A 20687-nucleotide genomic window follows, 5' to 3' on the forward strand; every position below is an offset into this window, starting at 1 on the left:
CTATAAATACTGGAGTATTGTCTAACAGACTAAAACAAGAGTTATTTAATTATCTAAAGGAATGTATCTGTGCTTGATTTGGCTACTTTCTATTAAACACCCAGTCTCTAAGTCATATATGTTAACTTGTAGATACGGACTGGCAGAGAGCGAATTTAAGCACACCTGCTGGTGAGTTGACTAGTGACAAGAAACTTTGAAGGAAGAAAGAATCTCTGATTGAGCAATCACCCACGTATCAAAAACTATACATTATCCACATAGTCATAAAAGCAACCTTGAGTGATGATAGCTGTTATTGTCTTCATTTTACAAGTAAGAAAGTTGTTTAACAGTTAAAACGACTTGCCACATTATTTAGCTGGTAAATGCTGGAGCCTTGTGTCAAACCCTTACTGTTCTTCTTTTCAAAACTTATGATACCGCCATAGTATAAGTTTTTTTCGTAAGGACCACAAAGTTAAACCTGCCACTTCTGCAAACTGAAAATGACATCTCAATGTCACCCCCCCCCACACACACACACACACACACAAAGTTAGAAAGACAGAATCTCATGATGGGAAATGTAAGTATTTGTTGTGTGTGCACAGAGTAAGGTCTATGAGTCATCTCCTGAAACCCACTAAGTGTTTAGTTGAAGATTGCTCTTTATCATCCAGCTAGATGGCCATTAGAAGGGTTGGAGACAAACTACCCCTTAGGAAAAACTGGCTAAGAATAAATCATTGAAAATGCTTTGCAGACATTACCTAATACATTTTCACACATCCCTGTGAACTACACAGCCCTACACAAAAGCATCCTAATTTGTTTACACACATTCAAAGGTGATAGAGTGTAAAGTGGAGGGCGAAGATGCTGCTAACAACATCAGACTTACCTGAGGCCTAGAGCAGTTTCAGGCCATTTCAGCTGAAACACCACTAAATTAATTAACCTCTACTGCTTTCCTTAACCGGCTTGATGAAAATGTCAGTACCATTTGGGCCTGGTGTGAAACCAGGCCAGTCATTTAGAATTTTTTTCCCCCATTCTATTTGTCCCACTCTAATCTGATCAATGTTTGACACCTTTCACCTTAGAAACAATCGGATATATTCATATTTGCCTTCCCTAAGGGACAGGGTATCTTTTTAAAAGCAGTGAACTGAGAATTGCCAGCTAATTTAAAACAACTATTCTGCCCTGGCCGGTGTGGTTCAGAGCATCACTAGGTGCACTGAAAGGTCACTAGTTTGGTTCCCAGCCAAGGTGCAGTCAGGGGTATACAGGAGGCAACCAGTGTCTCTCTCTTTCTCTCTCTCTCATTCTCTCTCTCTCTCTCCCCTCCCTCCTCTCTCTCTCTCTCTCTCTCTCTCTCTCTCTCTCTCTCTCTCTCCCCTCCCTCCTCCCTTCCTCCTTCTCTCTCTTCCCCCTCCCTCTCTCTCTCCTTTCCCCCTCCCTCCCTCTCTCCCTTTCCCCTCCCTCCTTGCCTCTCTCTCTAAAATCAATAAAAACATATATTTAAAAAATAGTAAAACAACTATCCTACAGAAAGAAGAATTTGTCTTAGCTATTGAGGAAGACCTAGGGCAAAATAATTGTTACACGACCATCCCTCTCTCCCTTTATTTCTTTAACTGGCAAGTTGCTTTCACCTGAAAAGAGAAATGTGCAACTTGGGAGCAGGAGGTGCAATTATCTTTCCTACAAAGGGGTATTGAAGGCACAATGGAATACTATGCAGCTATAAAAAGGGGCATCTTACCCTGTGAGACACAATGGATATACCTAGAGATTATTATGCTAAGCAAAATAAGCCAGTTAGAGAAAGACAAATATCACATGATCTCACTTATATGTGGAATTTAATGAACAATATAAACTGATGAACAAAATAAGTCCAGAGACATGGAAGCATGAACAGATGGACAGATCTGAGAGGGAAGGTGCGGGGGTGGGGGGATGGGAAGGCATTAACCAAATAAGGTATAAGCGTATATGCATAACCCATAGACATAGACAATAGTCCAGTGAAGGCCTGGGGTGAGGCTGAAGCCGGGTGGAGGGGGGCAAAAAGGGGTGGGGGAATTAGGGACATCAGTAATACTCTCAACAATAAATATTTTTTTTTTAAGTTGGGGGTTAGGCCCTAACTGGTTTGGCTCAGTGTATAGAGCGTCAGCCTGCGGACTCAAGGGTCCCAGGTTCGATTCCGGTCAAGGGCATGTACCTTGGTTGTGGGCACACCCCCAGTAGGGAGTGTGCATGAGGCAGCTGATCAATGTTTCTCTCTCATCGATGTTTGTAATTCTCTATCCGTCTCCCTTCCTCTCTGTAACAAATCAATAAGATATATTAAAAAATAAAATAAATAAAATAAAGTTGGGGGTTAGGGAGATGGATATTGAAGGTGGTAAGGTGGGGCCAAATTTCACACATGAAAATGTAATATGTATTGTATTTTCTGGGTTTTAATTTTTAAACATACTTCAATATAAACAAAAAGAGACTGAAGAAATGTATGATAATCTTTCCCAAGCTTGTCCCCAATCCAGTCTTTCCCATGTAAGTGGTCCTTGAAGCCACCAGTTGTTCAAGCCAGAAACAGAAGTCACCCTTGATTCTCCCGCTCCCTTATCTCCCATATGCAATCCATCAAGTTCTATCGATTTTACTTCTGAAATCTGTCTCCAATCTGTCCACTTTTTTCTCATTTCCTCTTCTTTTACCTTGGTCCAAACCAGTCAAGTGAACGAGGCTACCAGGTAAGAGCAAAGCACTTTCTCCAAAGTACAGACATCTGGGAAAACAATTGCTAACAGAAGGAGATGAGATAGAAGCTGAAAAGGTGGGAGAAACAGAATATAATTGAGATAAGCAGAGAATTTAAACAGAAAGAATCAGAGACTCAAGGTTGACTCTCCAGCATTTCCCAGTCTGAAGACAAGAAGGACAGGTGTGAATATAAGGTGAATTCAGGATATGATTCTTATTTCTAAGACTTATTATAGCCCTAGCTGGTTTGGCTCATTGGATAGAGCGTTGGCTTGAGGACCCAGGTTCGATTCCAGCAGGGGCACATGCCTGGGTTGCGGGCTCAATCCCCAGTAGAGGGCAGGGAGTTCAGGAGGCAACCTATCAATGATTCTCTCTCATCATTGATGTTTCCATCTCTCTCTCCCTCTCCCTTCCTCTCTGAAATCAATAAAAATATATTTAAAAAATAAGCCTTTAAAAAAAAGACTTATCACATATGAAATGTTTACTTTATACAATTTCCAAATGAGAAGATTTCAAGATGAAATTTTTTTCAAGATGAAATCCTCCAGATTAAAAAAAATACAGATTAAAAACATATAACAAAATAACAGAATAAAACTTTAGAATTTCTTATTCTTTTGATTTAGTTTTTGAATATTTGAGTAAATAAAAATTGGACATTTGGTTTTTGTTGTGTTTTGTGTACACTCAACATTATCAAAGAATCCAAAGGCTAATGTTCAATTTCATTGTGATAAAAATAAGTTTTCAATCTTTGACAGGAAATTGTTCACTTGTTTAGACAAGCCAAAATTCAACTTGGAAAATATTTCTCTACCCCATAATCATAAAAATTCTAAGAAGAAAAGTGTCTCAATTTCTTCCAGGGTTCCTCATTAAATGATATTTAACCTGAATTTAAGAAATAATATTTATGAAGTTCAAGGCATATTCATGTACTAAAAGATAATTTTTAGAAGATGCTATAGCATGACTTTCATATAGATATAAAATGAATATGCTTTTATTTAATTCATTAATTAGTGAGGGAACCAGTAAGATTATAATTGGTTCAAAGGAGAATTCAAAGAACTTCACATACATGGCATTAAGAATGGTGAAATAAATTTGCTAAACAAATACAAAACTTCAAAACTGCTCACGATCCACAGGGCAATAATCAAATGAATCCCAACAAGATACAATTTGCATTTCTACGGGCAAAAATAATTTGCATTAGTTTATGTATTATATAACTTAGAGCAATGTAAAATAATTCAAAGACAATAAAAGATACAGAGACACTACAGAATCAGAGAATCTGGACAATGCCCAGTTTTCCACTGAGGACAACCATATCTTGGTCCATTTCCAAGTCTTTCACAATTTTCCCCTATAAATAATACAAAAAGTACTAACTCCCTGTGGCCCAGTGCATAAAATCTGAAGGGAGGAGACTGAAGAAGAGGAAGATAAACATAATAACTGAATAGACTTTAAGGCACATTGGCATTTATCCAAAAGACAAAACTGACAATTTCCCACTACACACAATATTCACAAGGAAGATCTCTGATCTGACTGGATGGTGCCTGTGCTGAATACACACTTAAGCATAGACAGAAACAAAGAACTATGATAAATCAGAGGATTATAGTGTATTCTGATAAAGAGTTATACTGTATTCTGTTAAAGAGCCATGGGGATAACTTCATGGATGAGGCAAAACAGAGCAGGTCTTTAAAGGAGAAAATTTTTTCTGATTGTGGTAATCATTTCACAAATTATGTGTATATCAAATCACCACATTGTACACTATAATATAAGCGATTTTACTTGTCAATTATATTTCAATAAAGCTGGAGAGGAAAAAGAAAGAAGAAAGGTTTTTAAATAAGTAGAATATGAAGTGTAGGGAAAAAGAAGTGAAGGAAATAGAAAGGGAAAAGCGACATATACTAATGTTCCTGGCTTGTAGTTTAGCATGTTTAGATAGAATGAGAGCTAAACAGAAGAAATGGAGATTTAGGCCAAATCATGTCAGGAGGCTGGGAATTCATTTTGTTCCAATAGGGAGCCAACGAAGTGTTTAAGCAGGGAAATAACAAGAGCAATATAAGCCTAAGACAAATAATTCTAGCAGCAATTGGAGAAAAGAGATTTGAAAGTGAAAAGTTAGAGATAAGGAAGCCAGGCGAAACCTGTTGCCATGGTCAGGTTGGAGCCTAAACCATAGCATTGTGGGGAGAAGAAATGAGCTTTGAGGACGGTGATATGAACAGGATACAGTGATTGATTAAGTAAGTGATTTTTGTTTTTTGACCATGCATTCATACCAGTTAAAAATTATTTGAGCACACACCCCACCAACTATGGGCATATGTATTTAGTTATAAAATATGTACTCCTTTACTAGTAGACTAATATAAATGCATATGATTTGAAACATTCATATGTGGGGAAGGGGAAAAGTTCCCCTTACCCTTCTCTGGTTCTTTTTGGCTGGCCAAATAAACCAACAAGAGGCAGATTTAATATCATGCACACGTGCACCTCACCTACAGGAGAGTCAGAAAGAGGGACTGAGGTATGTGTATAAGACATTCTTAGCTAGGGATGAGGGTAGGTGCCTTGGGGGCTCCAAACAGTCATTGCAAGATGATAAGAGCAGACCTTTAATAAAAAGTTTTCCCTGCTTTATAGATAAGTTAAAAGAACTTATCTTATGGGCAAGGTCTCAACTCAAATTCTTGCAGGTAGTTAAGGGGCGGCAGGGAGGAGAGACAAGTATCTCTGGAGCCTGCAGCCAAAATTGCCTTTAGCTCAAAATAAGCGGCTTATCACCGAGGCCATCTTGGCGTGGGCTCTTCTGGACCTTCGCGCACACATGCTCACAAACTTCTTTTTGCTCTCAAAAGGGAGAGCTTTAATTCGCGTTTGGATGCTTAATTTGACAATTTTTGATGATGGCTTCATATCAGCAGTAACTCTCATCTCAAAGTATCATAAACTTACAGCAAGAGCCATGATTTATAATGAGTGGATGTAAATTCTTATTTCAAATAATTTGATAATTTCAAAATTTTTTGGTTTTTTTGCAGAAGTTTTATATATGTATACACACACACACACACACACATATACACATATGTAAATGTATGCTATATAACCTGTGTTTATATATTATATATATCTGATATATCCACACACTTTAAAAAATCTTTATTGTTCAAAGTATTACAGGTGTCCCCCTTTCTTCCCCATTTACCCCCTCTATTCCCCCCACCTACCCAGGTCTTCAACACACTATTGTCTGTGTCCATGGGTTATGCATATATATATATATTTTTTAAACTATATAATGTAGCTGATGAAGAGCTTGTTTTAGGAGATTCCAATTCAGAATATTCTTCTCGTTTACTAGGGCTTATTAATTAGAATCATCTTCAATTCACATTCCCCATAGGGATATTAAAAGTCACCTTCTATTTTGTGAGTTTAAGTGAAAATAGATAATATAATCTGTGAATCCATTTGACAGGCTCATAGGCACAATATTCCCTGCCCTGAGGATTCCTTTCCAAGTACTCTTGGCGTGGCTCTACATAAAGACCAAATCAGAGGACCAGGGGAAGTCCTTACATGGAATATTAATGAAGCCTAATTTTATTATACTGAGGAATGTTGAAATAACTTTCTAGGCCCAAGATGAAGCTTCTTCTCCCCCAGGGTGCCACATCAGAAAACCAAAACTTACATAACTTTCCTGTCCCTGTAAATACTCTGCTTAAGCAGAATGCAGTATATCCAGTCAGCCAATCCCAAATGCCAAACAAACTCTGGGCTCTGTACTTATTTCCCTGTTTCTTCTCATCCCAAAAAAAGTTTGACTATGTGGCCCAGCCAACCAGCTCTTTTCTATCTTTCTCTTCCTTGTTCTTTATTCTTTATCCAATAAAAGCTTTCTACCATCACCCTATTTTGTAGTTCTCCAAAAAGTGATATAAACAAACTTTATTTTCTTTAATCATTTTTTTAACAGGAATTAACTATAAATAGAAGTTTTATTACTTGGTTCTGACTGTCCAGTAGCTCATCTTGTAAACACACCGCATCCCCATTAAAAACCATACTTTAAATAAGGCAGAGGAGAAAGAAGATGAGTCAAAGATTAGAAGAATAACATGAAGAACATTGGTATCAATTAACTAAATGGTAAGCATAACAGGATGAATGGGTTTACAAGGAAAACAAAATTAATTTCCAACACACTGAGTCTGAGGTACCATGAGATACTCAACAAGGCTCTCCCTATGTGAGAGAATTCTGGAGCAAATGAAAGGAACCCAGGTTCACGCTTGGATAATTGAGGCCAATCACTTTCATACAGAGGGTTTGAAAAAGCAAGAGAGCTCTTCTTGGCGATACCTGGGAAAGGAAAGAAGAGAGCCAGAAGGATGCAGCAGCACGGAAGCCACAAAGAGAAGATTTTAAGAAAGCAAATATTTCAACTATGCTACATAGTCAAGAAAGATAAAGCTAAGATAAAGACATTGGATTTGGTCACTTAGGTTTCGGCTGACATTTGAAAGAGTGCTTTAAGTAAAATAATAGGAGCAGAAGTCAATTTTCAAGTGTTTAAAGAACCAACAAGTAGTCGGAAAAAATAGGAACAGTAATCATAGACTGAACCTCAAGAAGTTTGATGGTTAAGGGAGAAGAGAATGTAGTGAATTAAGGAAGGTACTTTACATGGGAAGTATATCATAAACAGTGAAGAGGAATAAATTGAAAGTAAAAATAAAGAAGGAATCTTAAGAGACCAGGTTCTCAAGTGAAATGGTACTGATGCAGTCAAGGACACAGATGAAAGAGATAGCTTGGGAAGAGGGAAGAGAAAATTTTCAAGTCAGAGGAAACTATAGTTAATAATACTGTATTTCAGCCCTAGCCTGTTTGGTTCAATGGTTGGAGCGTCAGCCTGCAGACTCAGGGGTCCCAGGTTCGCTTCCGGTCAAGGGCATGTACCTTGGTTGTGGGCACATACCCAGTGGAGAGTGTGCAGGGGGCGGCTGATCGATGTTTCTCTCTCATCGATGTTTCTAACTCTCTATCCCTCTCCCTTCCAATCTGTAAAAAATCAATAAAAGATATTAAAAAATAATACTGTATTTCATATTTCAAAGTTGCTAAGAGAGTAGACTTTAAAACTTGTAATCACAAGAAAAAAAATCTATAACTGTATGGTGATTAATGTATTAACTATATTAATTGGACTTACTGTGTTGATCATTTTGCAATATATACAAAAATCATTGCATTATACATCTGAAACTAATGTTATGTTAATTATACTTGGTGAAACAAAATCACATCGGTATAAACAGCAATAAATGAACACAGTACAGCAGGAACTGTTTGTTCCAAAAGATTCTCGCTTCAGAACTGCGCTCCTCTTACTGAACTGGCTGCTCCATGTCAGTGTCCATATCCTGTCCTGTTTTATCCCCATGGCTTCCTGTAGTACAATGGGAAATAAATATTTGGTTTGCAAATAAATAAACGGAAGATGAAGTGTGATAGGGTGTTTTTTTTTTGTTTTTTGAAATAACACACGTTGAGAAAATAGGTTGAAAGTGTTCCTATCAGATGGTTTCTCTTTATCAGACCATTGGGAGGTGAGATAACCTGCTGAGCATTAGTAAACATTCTGTACCATGGAAGGGTAGACAAATAAATGTGGAGCCACTCACTAGTTTTAAGCATCATCCACATTTGAGCTGAAGAAAGTTCAGTCTGATCAGAAGTATGTCAGCGAGGCAGTAGAGACTGAATTTTTGAGCCAGACTTGAGGAAGATGAGTTAAAATTATAAGAAAGTCAGGCAAGAAAACATGACTTACCCAAGGCAACGACAGCAAGCGGATGAGAAGAGGCAACATATTTGAGAGTTACGGAAAAGGGGGAATGGGAGTGGAGCAAGTAGACACTGCAAAGTCAACACGACTCTTTCTAGACACTTGTCAGAGCAGGAGAGATGGAGAGGTCAACACACAGACACACAGAGTCCATGGATGTGTTTCACTAAAAAGAGACTAGTTGGTGGAAAGGAGGCAGCCACGAGCAAAGGAGAGTTTTTAAAAGACCAAGAGAAGGTAATTGACGCGGGGATAACTGATGGAGTCCTCAACGCCTCCAACAGGGGAGGATAGGAAGCGCTTCAGGGCAGAGGCAGAGGGAAGGGAGAGGTCCACAAGCCGTTGACAATATTTCAGAAAGCCTTCTGGAAACTGCCATTAGACAAAACGTCAAGCGTCTTTCCTTTTGGCAGGCGTTCCATCAACTCTGTGGGTTAACCCTGGTAGCCGCACACTTATCAGAAATCCTAATTTGCTGTTGATGACGTCATAGTAATTTCTGGGATGTGACTGGCAGACCATATATTGTTAGCAGAGTTATTTATCTGATTTCTGCAATATCTGATTTCATTCTTCCGCGGGTGATTATCCCTGGATTAGAGGAGTGACAGCCAAAATTAAGCGAGCACTTCCAGGGAACAGTGCCTGGTATGTGTGGACACTTACTTAACTTTATTGCTGATTAGCATTGCAGCCACGACAGTGATGTATGTGATTTCATTTAAGTGACAAAAATCTTGCAAGATATGGGGTCCTGGGATGAAAACATAATAATAATAATAATAAAAGAGTCCTTGGAATGAAAAGAGTTGGGATGACAAGATCTCTGCTGTCCCTTCAGCGCTAACGTTCTGTAGTGTTGAGCGGGGCCTGGAAACAGGAGCTGGGGAATGGCTGGGCGGGAACGCTGGGGGCAAAGGGCGCCTGAGAACACCCCAGCTGGCCCCTGGCTCCTGCCACCCCGGCTGGAGGAAGGGAAGCCATGTCCACACGCCTTCCCACCTGGAAGGCTGGCCGTGCGGGCGACACCGAGAAGTAAAACAGAAAAGAGAATAGGCTACAAGGAGGGCAAAGGATAGAACACAGTGGCGGAACCGGGCAAAGGCGTGCTCCGGTTATGGATAAACCGCAAACACATGAACCCGCCGGGGCCGCGGGGATGGGTGCCCCGCGCACACGTCCGCCTGGCACCTGCGCCCGGTGCCAATACAAACAGCGAGGGAGGTGCCCGCGCACCCACACCCCCGCCGGGCTGGGCTCCCTCTGCACCCTCTGCCCTGTACTTTGGCTTCTCTTCGCCACTGGAACTGGGCAAACAGACCTTAAAAAAATAAAAATAAAAGTTACCAGGGACTTGGGCCCAGGCTGTGACTTGAGAGTCCGGTCTGGTGGTGCCCGCGGCCTCAGCCCCAGCCGGGCATTGGGGGCAGCGGGGCGCCAGGTGCCTGGGGCCGGCCCGGCGGCGTGGGGAGCGCGCCCCGAAGGCTGTGCTGGGGGCCGGGAGGAAGTGGGACGGTGTGTACTCTCCTCCCGGAACTGTGGTGACATTGCCCCAACCTGGCCCAGGTGGCGGCCAGGGAGCCGGGGAAGCTGCCGGGCGCGCCATCCGGCCCTGTCGACCCCGTCCCCGCCCCTCACCCCCATGTCTGCGCCGCCGCCGCCGCCGCCCGCCGCCGCCCGTGACCCGGTGACCCCGGAGGGCCATCGGGGGCCCGTGACCCCGGAGCCCCCGGCATCCGGACCCCCCTTGGAGACGCAGCCGCTCTTAAGGCAGGAGGCTGCAGGGGAGGAGGAGGAGGAAGGGGAGGAGACAGGCGTCCGGGGCGCCTCGGGAACCGGCACGGCGGAGCAGCGGAGACGGGGCTGGGGGGAGGCGGCCGAGGCGGCCGGGGCCGAGGAGGGGCCGGAGGCCGGGGGCGCGGCGGCGGCGGGGCCGGGCGGGCCGGCGGGAGGCGCGGGGGGCGGCCGCGGGGCCTGGCGGCGGCTGCTGGCCTGGCTGCGGCGGCGGCAGCCCCAGCGCGGCCCCTGCGCGGCGCCCCTTCCCCGCTCGGCCGCGCTCTGTTGTCATGGAGGAACCAAGATGGCGGCTCTGGCCTACACCCTGGGCAAGCGGGAGATCAACCACTACTTCAGCGTGAGGAGTGCCAAGGTGCTGGCGCTGGCGGCCGTGCTGCTGCTCGCGGGGTGCCACCTCGCCTCCCGCCGCTACCGAGGTGAGGGGCCCTCCCCCTGCCCGGCCGGGGGAGGAGGCGGCGGCGGCGCGGAGGCCGCCCCCCTCGCCGACACACGCCCACGCTCCGCGGCCGCCCGCCGCCTGCCCGCTCGCGCCCGGCCCGGGGGAGGCGCGGCCCCACGTGCCCCCAGGTGCCCCGACCGCGGGCCCGGCGCCCCTGCCCGACCGAGAGGACCCCGGCACGGGCGGCCCCGCGGTTCTGGCCCCCGCCCCCCGGCCGCCCGCGCTGGGGTCGGGGCGCCTCCTCGGGCCGGGCCGAGGGGCTGCGGGGGGCCCGGCGCCGGCGGGGCCCGGGGAGACGCGCCCTCCCCGCCCGGGGGTCGCGCGCAGGCGGTCGGACGGCGGCCTGGGTGTCCGGCCCCGGCTGCGTGGAGGCAGAGGCCGCCTGCCAGGGGCACCGCCGCCCGGAGCGGGGTCGCCGTGTCCCCGGCTTGGGGGTCCGGCTCTGGAGCCTTTTGTTCCCTGCGGCCTCTGCCCCCAGCAGCGGGCTGAGCTGTCGTTGGACGGCGACGGGGGCCGCCCCGTTTCCCTGGGCCCCCGGGGGCGACAGCTGGCCCCCATGCCCGCGGCCAAGGGGGGGCGGCGCCCCTCGGCCTCGGCGACAGTCCCGAGGGTTGTGGCTGCGCCTTCTGACCACGTCCCGGCCCCGGGGCACGTGGCCGGAGGGGGGGTTGGGGTGGCCAGGCGTCCAAGTGGGCAGGGGGCCCGGGTGCCAATGGGTGCCAGGGGGGCGACCTTATTGCAGAAGGAATTCCACGAGTCAGGGGATGCCCACCTGTCCTTGTTGGTTCGCAGTGTTGTGCCTTTTCTCTCCAAAAATGCCTCGAGGAGAGGCTGCCAGGCCGAGGGGCATTCATAGAGATCGCATCTCTCCTTTTCGGCTCTTGGTATGAAGGAAGCCATGATCAGGACGGCCCTTGGTGGCTGTGAGAGTAATTGGTCAGGATGTCATGGGTCATGGACAGGTGGGCATTGGCCGCTCCTGCCATTGAATTTCACACCGGCTTTGGCCAAACGCCCAGGGAGTGGGGCTCCGGCATCTGAGCTCTTCTCATCCCAGGAAGTCTTTCAAAGTGGAGGACGTTTTGGGTGCATTTTGCTGCTTTGTGTTCTCCAGTGCTTGAGGGTTAAGCACCGGAGATTCTAGTACGGTCCTGGATGCAGCGCTTTTTATGTAAACACACTAAATCGCTTTAAAAAGATAAAAGTTTTTGTATCCTGTTGGCCTTTCTCACTCCAGTCTCCCGCAGGTCACCGCCATGGGACCTGGGAGGGCTTGGGCGCATGTGAAATTGCTGTCGCAGGGCACATGCACAACAAAACCAGCAATCTCGATGCATTCGTGTGTGGTAATTTGGGAGAAAGTTTTCTGACTACTGTTAATCACATGCTGGTTTGGTATACGATGACTGGAACCGAACTCAGTTCTGTGTAACTTTGGTGCAGTGTTCCTAAAGGTAAAAATAATCTAGTCTTCGCCCTCCCGGCTTTTAATTGTGCTTTTATCTTTTGATAAGCTTGGATACTGATGATTATATGTAGATGACTGCATCCTTTTCAAGGTCTGTCATCGGCAGGGGAAACAGAATGTCAGGTGGAATGTGTGAGTCAGGGCGGCATGGGGGCTGTTTGTAAAGCCTCCTGCAGAAGCTCGGCAGCGGCTGCCCTAGGTGCTGCGGCTCCCTGAGCGCGGAGCAGAGCACCTGGTGTGTGTGCTCGCCCAAACTGAATGTCAACAGCTTGGGCCAGAGGCTGTTTGGGAAAGATAACCTCACCAGGAACTCGCTAGCCATCCTTATGCTTTGGCGGTGTAAAACTGGGTCAAATGCAGTTCCCTTTACACAAAGATACGATGCACTTGAATCACAACATGAAAAAGGACCTTATATTAGATACAGAGGTGTGGGCTATATCTATTAAAATCCCCAATGTGTGGGTATGAGTTTGCCACAGGCAAGGTGGAGTGAATGCAGTAGAATACACATATTCAGTATCTCTTGTTTTATTTGTAAAGAGAAATTAAAAGACTTACACACTGCAAGTAAAGCTTGGTAAACACAACGTGCTGTTCCAACAGGTGTTACTCGTTTTAATTCGTTTTGTATTTATAACCATTCTGTGAGGTAGATACAGCTTACCACCTTTGATCCTCCCCTGCCCGATCTGTCACGTTTCTATAATCAGGATGACTTTTAAAATCTTTGATTTCATGGCAAAGTTTAATTGATAAAATTTTACTACTGTTATATAAAATAATAATGTGTCTTATAATCAATGTTCTTAGATTCTTCGAGTTGTGAGTTGAGGTATTATTTACATATTAAAGATGAGTCAAGAAAGGTTAAGTTGCCTAAGGATATTTATTCAGTTAGTGACTAAGGTAGGAGTGAGAACCCAGTAAGTCAGCCTCAAGCCATTATGGTATAGTCTGCCTTTCTGCAGCTTCTTACATGGTGCTAATGTATAGAAGATGGAGTTGGAAAGCATTTCCAGAGGGACATGGATGAAACATTTAGAAACATTAAGGCAGCCTCACAGTACCAGCAAGAGTCTTCCTATTCTCGTTCCAGTACACTGACTTTTTTAAAGTTGCATGTGTAGAACTTCAAATTCTGACCAGCCTACTTTTTATTACCTGTTTTCTTCTTCCTTAACTCCAGGCTCACAATCTAAACATGCTTGTACCTTTTATGTAACTCACAATAATTTTATTTTCTGTGCCTGCAATGGTCTTTCTCTCCTGCAAAGAGAGTACAGATTTTTCCTTCAAGGCCTGGTTCAGATGTCACCACTGCAGAGGTCAGAATTAGGAGTTCAATGTTTTCACAGCAATTAGTACATACTTACCATGTTGTATTATAATAATTTTTACCTGTCTCTCCCACACAAAACATCCTTGAGCTTCCATGAGTATTTCATTTATCTTTAAATCATCAAAACTTAACACACAGAGCTTAACTTCTTAAATAATTAAGAGATAATTAGATTTTTAGAGTTCTTTTTCCTACTGTTTTCCTCCTTGCATTTGGTTCTTCTGCTTTTAATTGAATTTCATGTTCTGATCTCAATTTTAGAAAGTAGGGGTTTTTTTTTTGCATTAATATTATTTCACATAATATAGTAGAATGACATTTTTTAAATAATTAAACTTTTAACTATTTTTTCAAAATTTTATCACTCTCTAATAATGTGATTACAGATTTAAAATAATATTTCTGTGACAAAAGGCCAGTATCTATTGCCCTAAGATTAGTTCCAATCTGGATATATTTCAGTTTTTTAATTGATAAAGTTGCTACAAATGCTTTAATTTTGTTGAAATCCGAATTCTTTCTATCAGTAGGCGTACTAAATGCAAATGTTAGCACATGTTTTGGAGAAAAGTAAGCTCAAGGCTTCAGTAATCAAAGCAAGAAAAAAGTAGCCCTAGATCTCTTAGCCTTTTCTTTCTTTGACTGCTAGGAAAATCCTGATCTGTATGACACCACTTGTAACGAGGCTCTCCCAGCTTGTCTAAAGAAAAATGTAAATGGTGATTTTTCAGCACAAACTAAAATATAACTTGCTGAATTTTAAGCAAAGTATTACTAACAGATCATACTGTAAACTTTATGATCTGCTATTTTCATGGTTAGTGGTAAGAAACACACAGCTTTGGTTGGGTGACTCGACTAAATGTGCAGTGTGCCAGAGGTATTCTATCCAAAAGAAAGTATCAACTATGCTTTACTTAGCAAAGCAGATGTTTTCTTCAGTAGTTACATATTGTTTTTCAGCTTTTTCAAAACATGTTTATCTTTTTACTTATTTTGCTTGCTTTTAGTGTCTTTCTATTATAGAAAAGTCATGCATAAAAACCTGCAATTTTAGATTGACAAACCAGAAAGCTTGCTTAAGATAACAGAATGAAGAGTGAGACAACCATTCAAGAAGATAACCTTAGTATTGGAGATAGCTGAAGCAGATCATTCTGTCCCTTTAGTTGCTCGGTATTGGGTGTGTGTGTGCTTAGCTTGATTTATCTGAGTATCTTTCATCTCACGCTTGTTGTATTATAAAGTGGTTATCAGAATTATGAGGCAAATGAAAATAATGACTGGTTTTGTTGTGTTCTTTTGTTTGGGATTTTTTCTGAGTAAATTTTGAAAGGAAACTAGGCCACCAGCATACATACACACACACACACACATACACACACAGGAAAAGAACTTTTACAGTATGGAATTTTGTAAAGTTTTCCTTTCTAGATCAGGTTAACTTATTCTGCTGACAAATATAAAAAGCCAATCTCATCTTTTCAGTTGTCTAGTTAGAAGTTCTTTTACTTTTCTAACAATTCTTCATGTTACATTACATTATCTCTATCAATGCAGCTTGTATAGTTTCTGTATTTGACAGGACCTTAACTGATATGCAGAGACTATTAAGTTCAGATACAGGCTTATAAAAAAAAACACTTTGCCCGGTAACTGTGCCATTCCAGGGGTCGCAGCGCGGAAGGGCGCTCCGTCTCGGCAGGACCCCCCGCAAAAAAAAACCCAAAAAAACAAAACACTTTGCATTATAAAATATTTTAAGAAGAATCATCATCAACTAGCATTCATTAGCAAACTAAGAATTTCTTCCCTGCTGGACCAGTGTGGCTCAGTGGTTGAGCACCAACCCATGAACAAGGAGGTCAGGGTTCAATTCCCAGTCAGGGCACTTGCCCAGGTTGCTGGCCCCATCCCCAATAGAGGGCATGCAGGAGGTGGCCAATCAATGATTCTCTCATCATTGATGTTTCTATCTCTTTCTCCCTCTCCCTTCCTCTCTGAAATCAGTAAAAAGATACTTTTTAAAAAAGAAAGAACTTCTTCCCTGGAAAGACCAGTAGTCTCAAAATTCTGAGTTTACAGAGCTTTTTAGTTAGTGATAACTTCAAATTTGTTTTTCTGTGGAGCTTTTTTGATATGGGTTCATCAAATTAGAGCCATTGTTTCCTATTAACTGAACTACTGAAAAAGAATGTGTGGGTAGTAGTTTTGAAGAGGAAACCAAGAACTTCACATTTTTAAACACAATTTCTGATATAGGAAGAGACTGGTTATGGTACATCTAACTTCAGAAAATCATATTGATGGTTAACAAATAATTCCACACAGTGAATATTGATCAAGGTGTATTTCTGTTTAGGTTTCTATTAAAAAACAAAAATCAAATAACTTTATAAAAAGGAGGAAGAAATACTCCACAGAATTAATACCTAGTTATTTGCAACTAATAATTTTCTAAGAAATTAAATGTGTTGCTAACTTTTTACTTGGTTTAATAGATGTATTTGAAGAGGTAGAAATGCTATAAATATGGACTTTTCATCCTAATTTTAAACATTTACTATGATTTTGCTGTATGGCCATTATAAAAGATTGCTGTTTTTAGGAAAATAATTATGTGTTCCTAAAGTCCTTTCTTTACTCCTGGATTATTTATATAGCTTAATTTTGTTTTTTGGAACTAGAACTCGTTTTTAATAATTGGAAAGCATTAAGAACTGACTATAGTTCCCTTAAAGAGGTGTTATTTTAAAAAGCGGTGCCTTTGAAATACAGAAAACCTACACAGACTACATATATAATTGCAAAATTTTAATAATTGATATTCTGCTTTCCTTATCCAGTGTTCCACTGACACAGTATTTTCACTTTTCCTTCCTGTTCTATTTTAAAATTTATGACACTGAAGTAACAACACTCATTATTTATATATACCTATCTTGCATTTGTATTTCCTTTTATCTACATGTTGGCCAGATAAATAGGTAACTGGATTGAGAGAGAAAAAAGATGTGTTCTATTTAAATATCTTTGGTTCTTCCCTATCTCCAGTCTGAATGGTTCAGTACAATTCTTGTTCTGTAATATTCCTCTTATCAGATGCCTTGTCCTGAACTTAGCTATTTGTAAAACAAAGTGTGCTGTTGACTATTAATAAAGAACTCAAAATTAAATAATACATATATTTTATTATAACCCCACAGTTAATCTAAACATCTCATTTTTCCCTCATCCATTTGACATATTTGAACTTTTTAAATGCCTCCAACCCCCTTATTAATTCCTTCACTCATTTAAATTAATGTACAGTAAAATGGCCAAAGGAAGACGAGTGACCACCTGTCCCAGTTTACATAGGACTGGAGGATTTCCCAGTTGTGGAACTTTCTGTGTAAAACTCACAGTCTCAACCCTACTGGGAGGAATTGGTTGGTCATCCTAAAGGAAGGCAAGAGATATCAAGAGAAGTAGAGAGGCTGAATGTTAATAACAGTTAAAACTGCAATGTGTTACTGATACTGATGTGGCTAGTTTTAAGTCTTATCTTTGTAAGACTAAAAGTTTTAGTAAGCTTTTTAAGAGGTTCCTGAATAAGTCTCTTTCTCTGTTCACACGTTTACAGAATAGGGGTAGCATACTCACAGGGAAGTTGTGGAAATCAGAGAGTAGATTTATAACATTTCTCGATATTAACTAGGTTTCCAAATATGCTAATGCACTATGTATTATAGTAGTCGAGTAGTAGAAAGTCATTTCTAAAGTCTTCTCTTTTATTTCTTAAACTTTTCTTTCCCTATTAGAAGTAGGAGTGATAAACAGATACAAAGGCTGGTTTGTGACTGAGATGATGTCCCCACAAAGAAAACCTGAAGCGGAAGGAACTGCCAAAGCAGTGAATGTAGCATTTAGGAGTTAGGGAGTCTCGATATTTATTATGTTTCTTGTGGGTGAGTAATATGCACCTAGAATGTATGGCGAGGCATAAAGACTTGTATTTTCTCATCTCAAAAGAGCTTACATGGGGTCAGATAACCAACATATAAAAATTTAACTATTGTTTCCTATACTGTTGTGTTTCATAGGCAATGATTCATGTGAGTACCTTCTTTCAAGTGGCAGATTTCTTGGAGAGAAAGTTTGGCAGCCTCACAGTTGTATGATGCATAAATACAAATACAAGTAAGATTTCTCCATTTTGTTGTTTGTTTTTCCTATGATGGGTTGTAATATTTTATGGACAAGGGTTGGTGAAACAAAGAAAGTACTATATGGTACTTCTATATATGATGGTAAGAATTGCTGAAGGAGGGTAGGAGTAGCAGTGAGTCCAAATGAAGATTCCTCCCCAAGAGAGAGCTTTGGCCAAGCTGCTTTATCTCAGGTAAGATAAGCAGGCCCAAGGCAATAGCCCTGGAGAAAAGGACTTTTGCTTTGGAAGTTGGATAGCTACCGCATAGACTTATCCTATATAATAAAAACTTAATATGCAAATCGACTGAACAGCAGAACGACTGGTTGCTATGACACGCACTGACCACCAAGGGGCAGACACTCAATGCAGGAGCTGCCCGCAGGCCCCAGGCCAGCCAAGGCCGGTGCCAGCAGGAGGTCCCCCCATTTGCCCTGCTGGTCACCCTGCAGAGGGACGGGGCAGCGGCAGGGGGCAGGGACAGCAAGTGTGTGGCTCCAGGCCAGCCAAAGTGGGTGCCAGCCCCACAGATCACCCCACAGATTCGCCCTGATCGCTGGTCAGGCCTAGGGAACCTACCTTTGCACGAATTTCATGCACCGGGCCTCTAGTTCTGAAATAATGAATCTAAAACTCTTAATACGGTTAGAGTTCATCTTAAACACTTAATAAATTGGGGCTGTTATTATTGAGAGTTAGTTGATCATACAGGAACTGGTAGTTAAACAAACACAGCCACCTATTTTAAAAGCTAAGTAGTAATTATATGTATAACAATCCTGTACTACTTTCTTCACAAACTATGTGCTTTGAAGTGCCAACATGCTGATTTTATTTATTTTAATTAATGTTTCTTTGTTGATTTCAGTGAAGCAAAGAACTGCCTTGTAGATAAACATATTGCATTTGTTGGAGATTCCAGAATTCGTCAGTTGTTTTATTCATTTGTAAAAATAATTAATCCTCAGTTCAAAGAAGAAGGCAATAAGGTAAAAATTGTCTGTTCTCTTCATTAGGGTATTGTGTTAGAAGTTAACCAACTGAATAGTTTTAGGAAGAATGTGCCTCTCCACATTAATGCAAGGAACTATAAAAGCTTTACTTTGGTTTTGGAAAGGTAAAGGAAAAAGAAATGATGATTTGCTATAATGGGCAGCATAAGAAAAAGAAGTGGTGGGTATTGGCAAACCTTTCATTAACTTAAATTTTTAGTTTTCAGAAATAAATTCTTTCCATGGAAAAAAATTTTCAAAATTTCTTAGGAGGAAAACAGAGAATATCCTTATTCTCCTTTTAATATTTGCCATATTTCTTTCCGTCTCTTTTAAAAAACACACACACACATATCTTTATTGTTGAAAGTATTACATATGTCCTCCTTTGTTCACCATTGACTCCTTCTAACCCTCACAGCCCCCCATCCAGGCCTTCACCACACTGTTATCTGTGTCCATGGGTTATGCATATAATGCATACAAGTTCTTTGGTTGATCACATCCCACCCACCCCCACATTCCCTCTGAGATTCAGTCTCTTTTTTAAAACATAATTGTAATCTAGCATGTACAGTTTTATGTCTCACTTCTTTCCCCACCACTTGTCATAATTCACCATATTATTATATAATCAATATAAGTATCTTCGTAGTGTGAACAAATTATTGAGTGGATATAATGCATATTTATATAATCCTCCCTTTTCTTAACTTTTTTGTAATTTTTTATTTTGCAGTTTTAAAAAAGGACATTTTAAATTAAATCTTTATTAAAACTTTGCTTTTTAATTTATTTCCTTAGGATAGGATCTCTGTCATGCAAATATTAGGTTAAAGAATATCAATACTTTAAAAATTATTGATTATATTGTTAAACTCTTTCAGTTTATACCTTAAGCAATATATAATTAAAACAACAATGTAACAACAAATTCATGATCTTTATATAAAAAAAGTCTTATTTTTAAAATAGAATATGTAGGCATTCTTCTAGGAGAATATGTATGTGTGTGTCTCTGAAAACTAACAAGTGTGAACATCTCTCTTTATGTTTGTTAATAATTAATTAGTTAATTTTTTGTTAACTATCTCATCATGTTATTTTTTTTATCCATTTTTAAGTGATCCAAGGTTCTAATCTCTGTCTTCAACTGCATATGATTGGGAGTGGGGAATGGCAAGGAGAGAAAAGTGAAGTACAAGAAAGTTCAGAATTATAGGGGAAATATCTTATGAATTTATGATGAAAATCTGCCTGTATACATCAACTTGCCCTGTGTTAAGGAGTTGAAAAATTAGGGACTTCACAAGTAGCTAGACATATAGTGATGATGGTAGTGGATACTAAATTTTAGGAACAATTTCTTATGTGAAGAATCCTTAGGCTATTAGAGGTTTTGTCTACCAAAAAAGACTAGTAGAGATTTTAAAGCTGAATAATAGAAAATCATAAAGTCAACTTTTCATTTTATTTGGTATCTATAAATGTAGCCTCCTTTTGTGTTTATACACACAAAATTATACAGAAGAATTGGAACTATTTAATGACATGAGATTATCACAGTTTAAACTAAAACACTTTGGTAAACTTATAAAAAGTAGAGAGATTTCGCTTGACCAATTGAGGGCCGACCCAAGAACCAGGAGATCAGGGTTCGATTCCTGGTCAGGGTTACTAGCTCAGTCCCCAGTAGGGGGCTTGCAGGAGGCAACTAATCGATGATTCTCTCTCATCATTGATGTTTCTATCTCTTTCTCCCTTGCTCTCTGAAATCAATAAAACAATATTTTTT

General features: G+C 41.4%; 1 protein-coding gene across 3 annotated transcripts in view; it reads left to right on the forward strand.

The window, feature by feature from the left end:
• The first annotated feature begins 10158 nt into the window (after positions 1-10158).
• CASD1 (CAS1 domain containing 1) overlaps positions 10159-20687 on the forward strand; it is a 43804-nt gene continuing 33275 nt past the window's right edge. The window contains exons 1-4 of one of the 3 annotated variants that reach the window (XM_059712341.1): positions 10738-10875; positions 17512-17658; positions 17794-17890; positions 18769-18889. In XM_059712341.1, coding sequence (XP_059568324.1) covers positions 17646-17658; positions 17794-17890; positions 18769-18889 — 231 coding nt within the window. In that variant the 5' untranslated portion in view covers positions 10738-10875; positions 17512-17645. Of the gene's footprint in view, positions 10876-17511; positions 17659-17793; positions 17891-18768; positions 18890-20687 lie in introns of all 3 variants that reach the window. The other 2 variants (XM_059712339.1, XM_059712338.1) reach the window with 2 other exon arrangements.

Source organism: Myotis daubentonii, chromosome 10, assembly GCF_963259705.1.
Source record: "Myotis daubentonii chromosome 10, mMyoDau2.1, whole genome shotgun sequence".
NCBI classification, from domain to species: Eukaryota; Metazoa; Chordata; class Mammalia; order Chiroptera; family Vespertilionidae; genus Myotis; species Myotis daubentonii.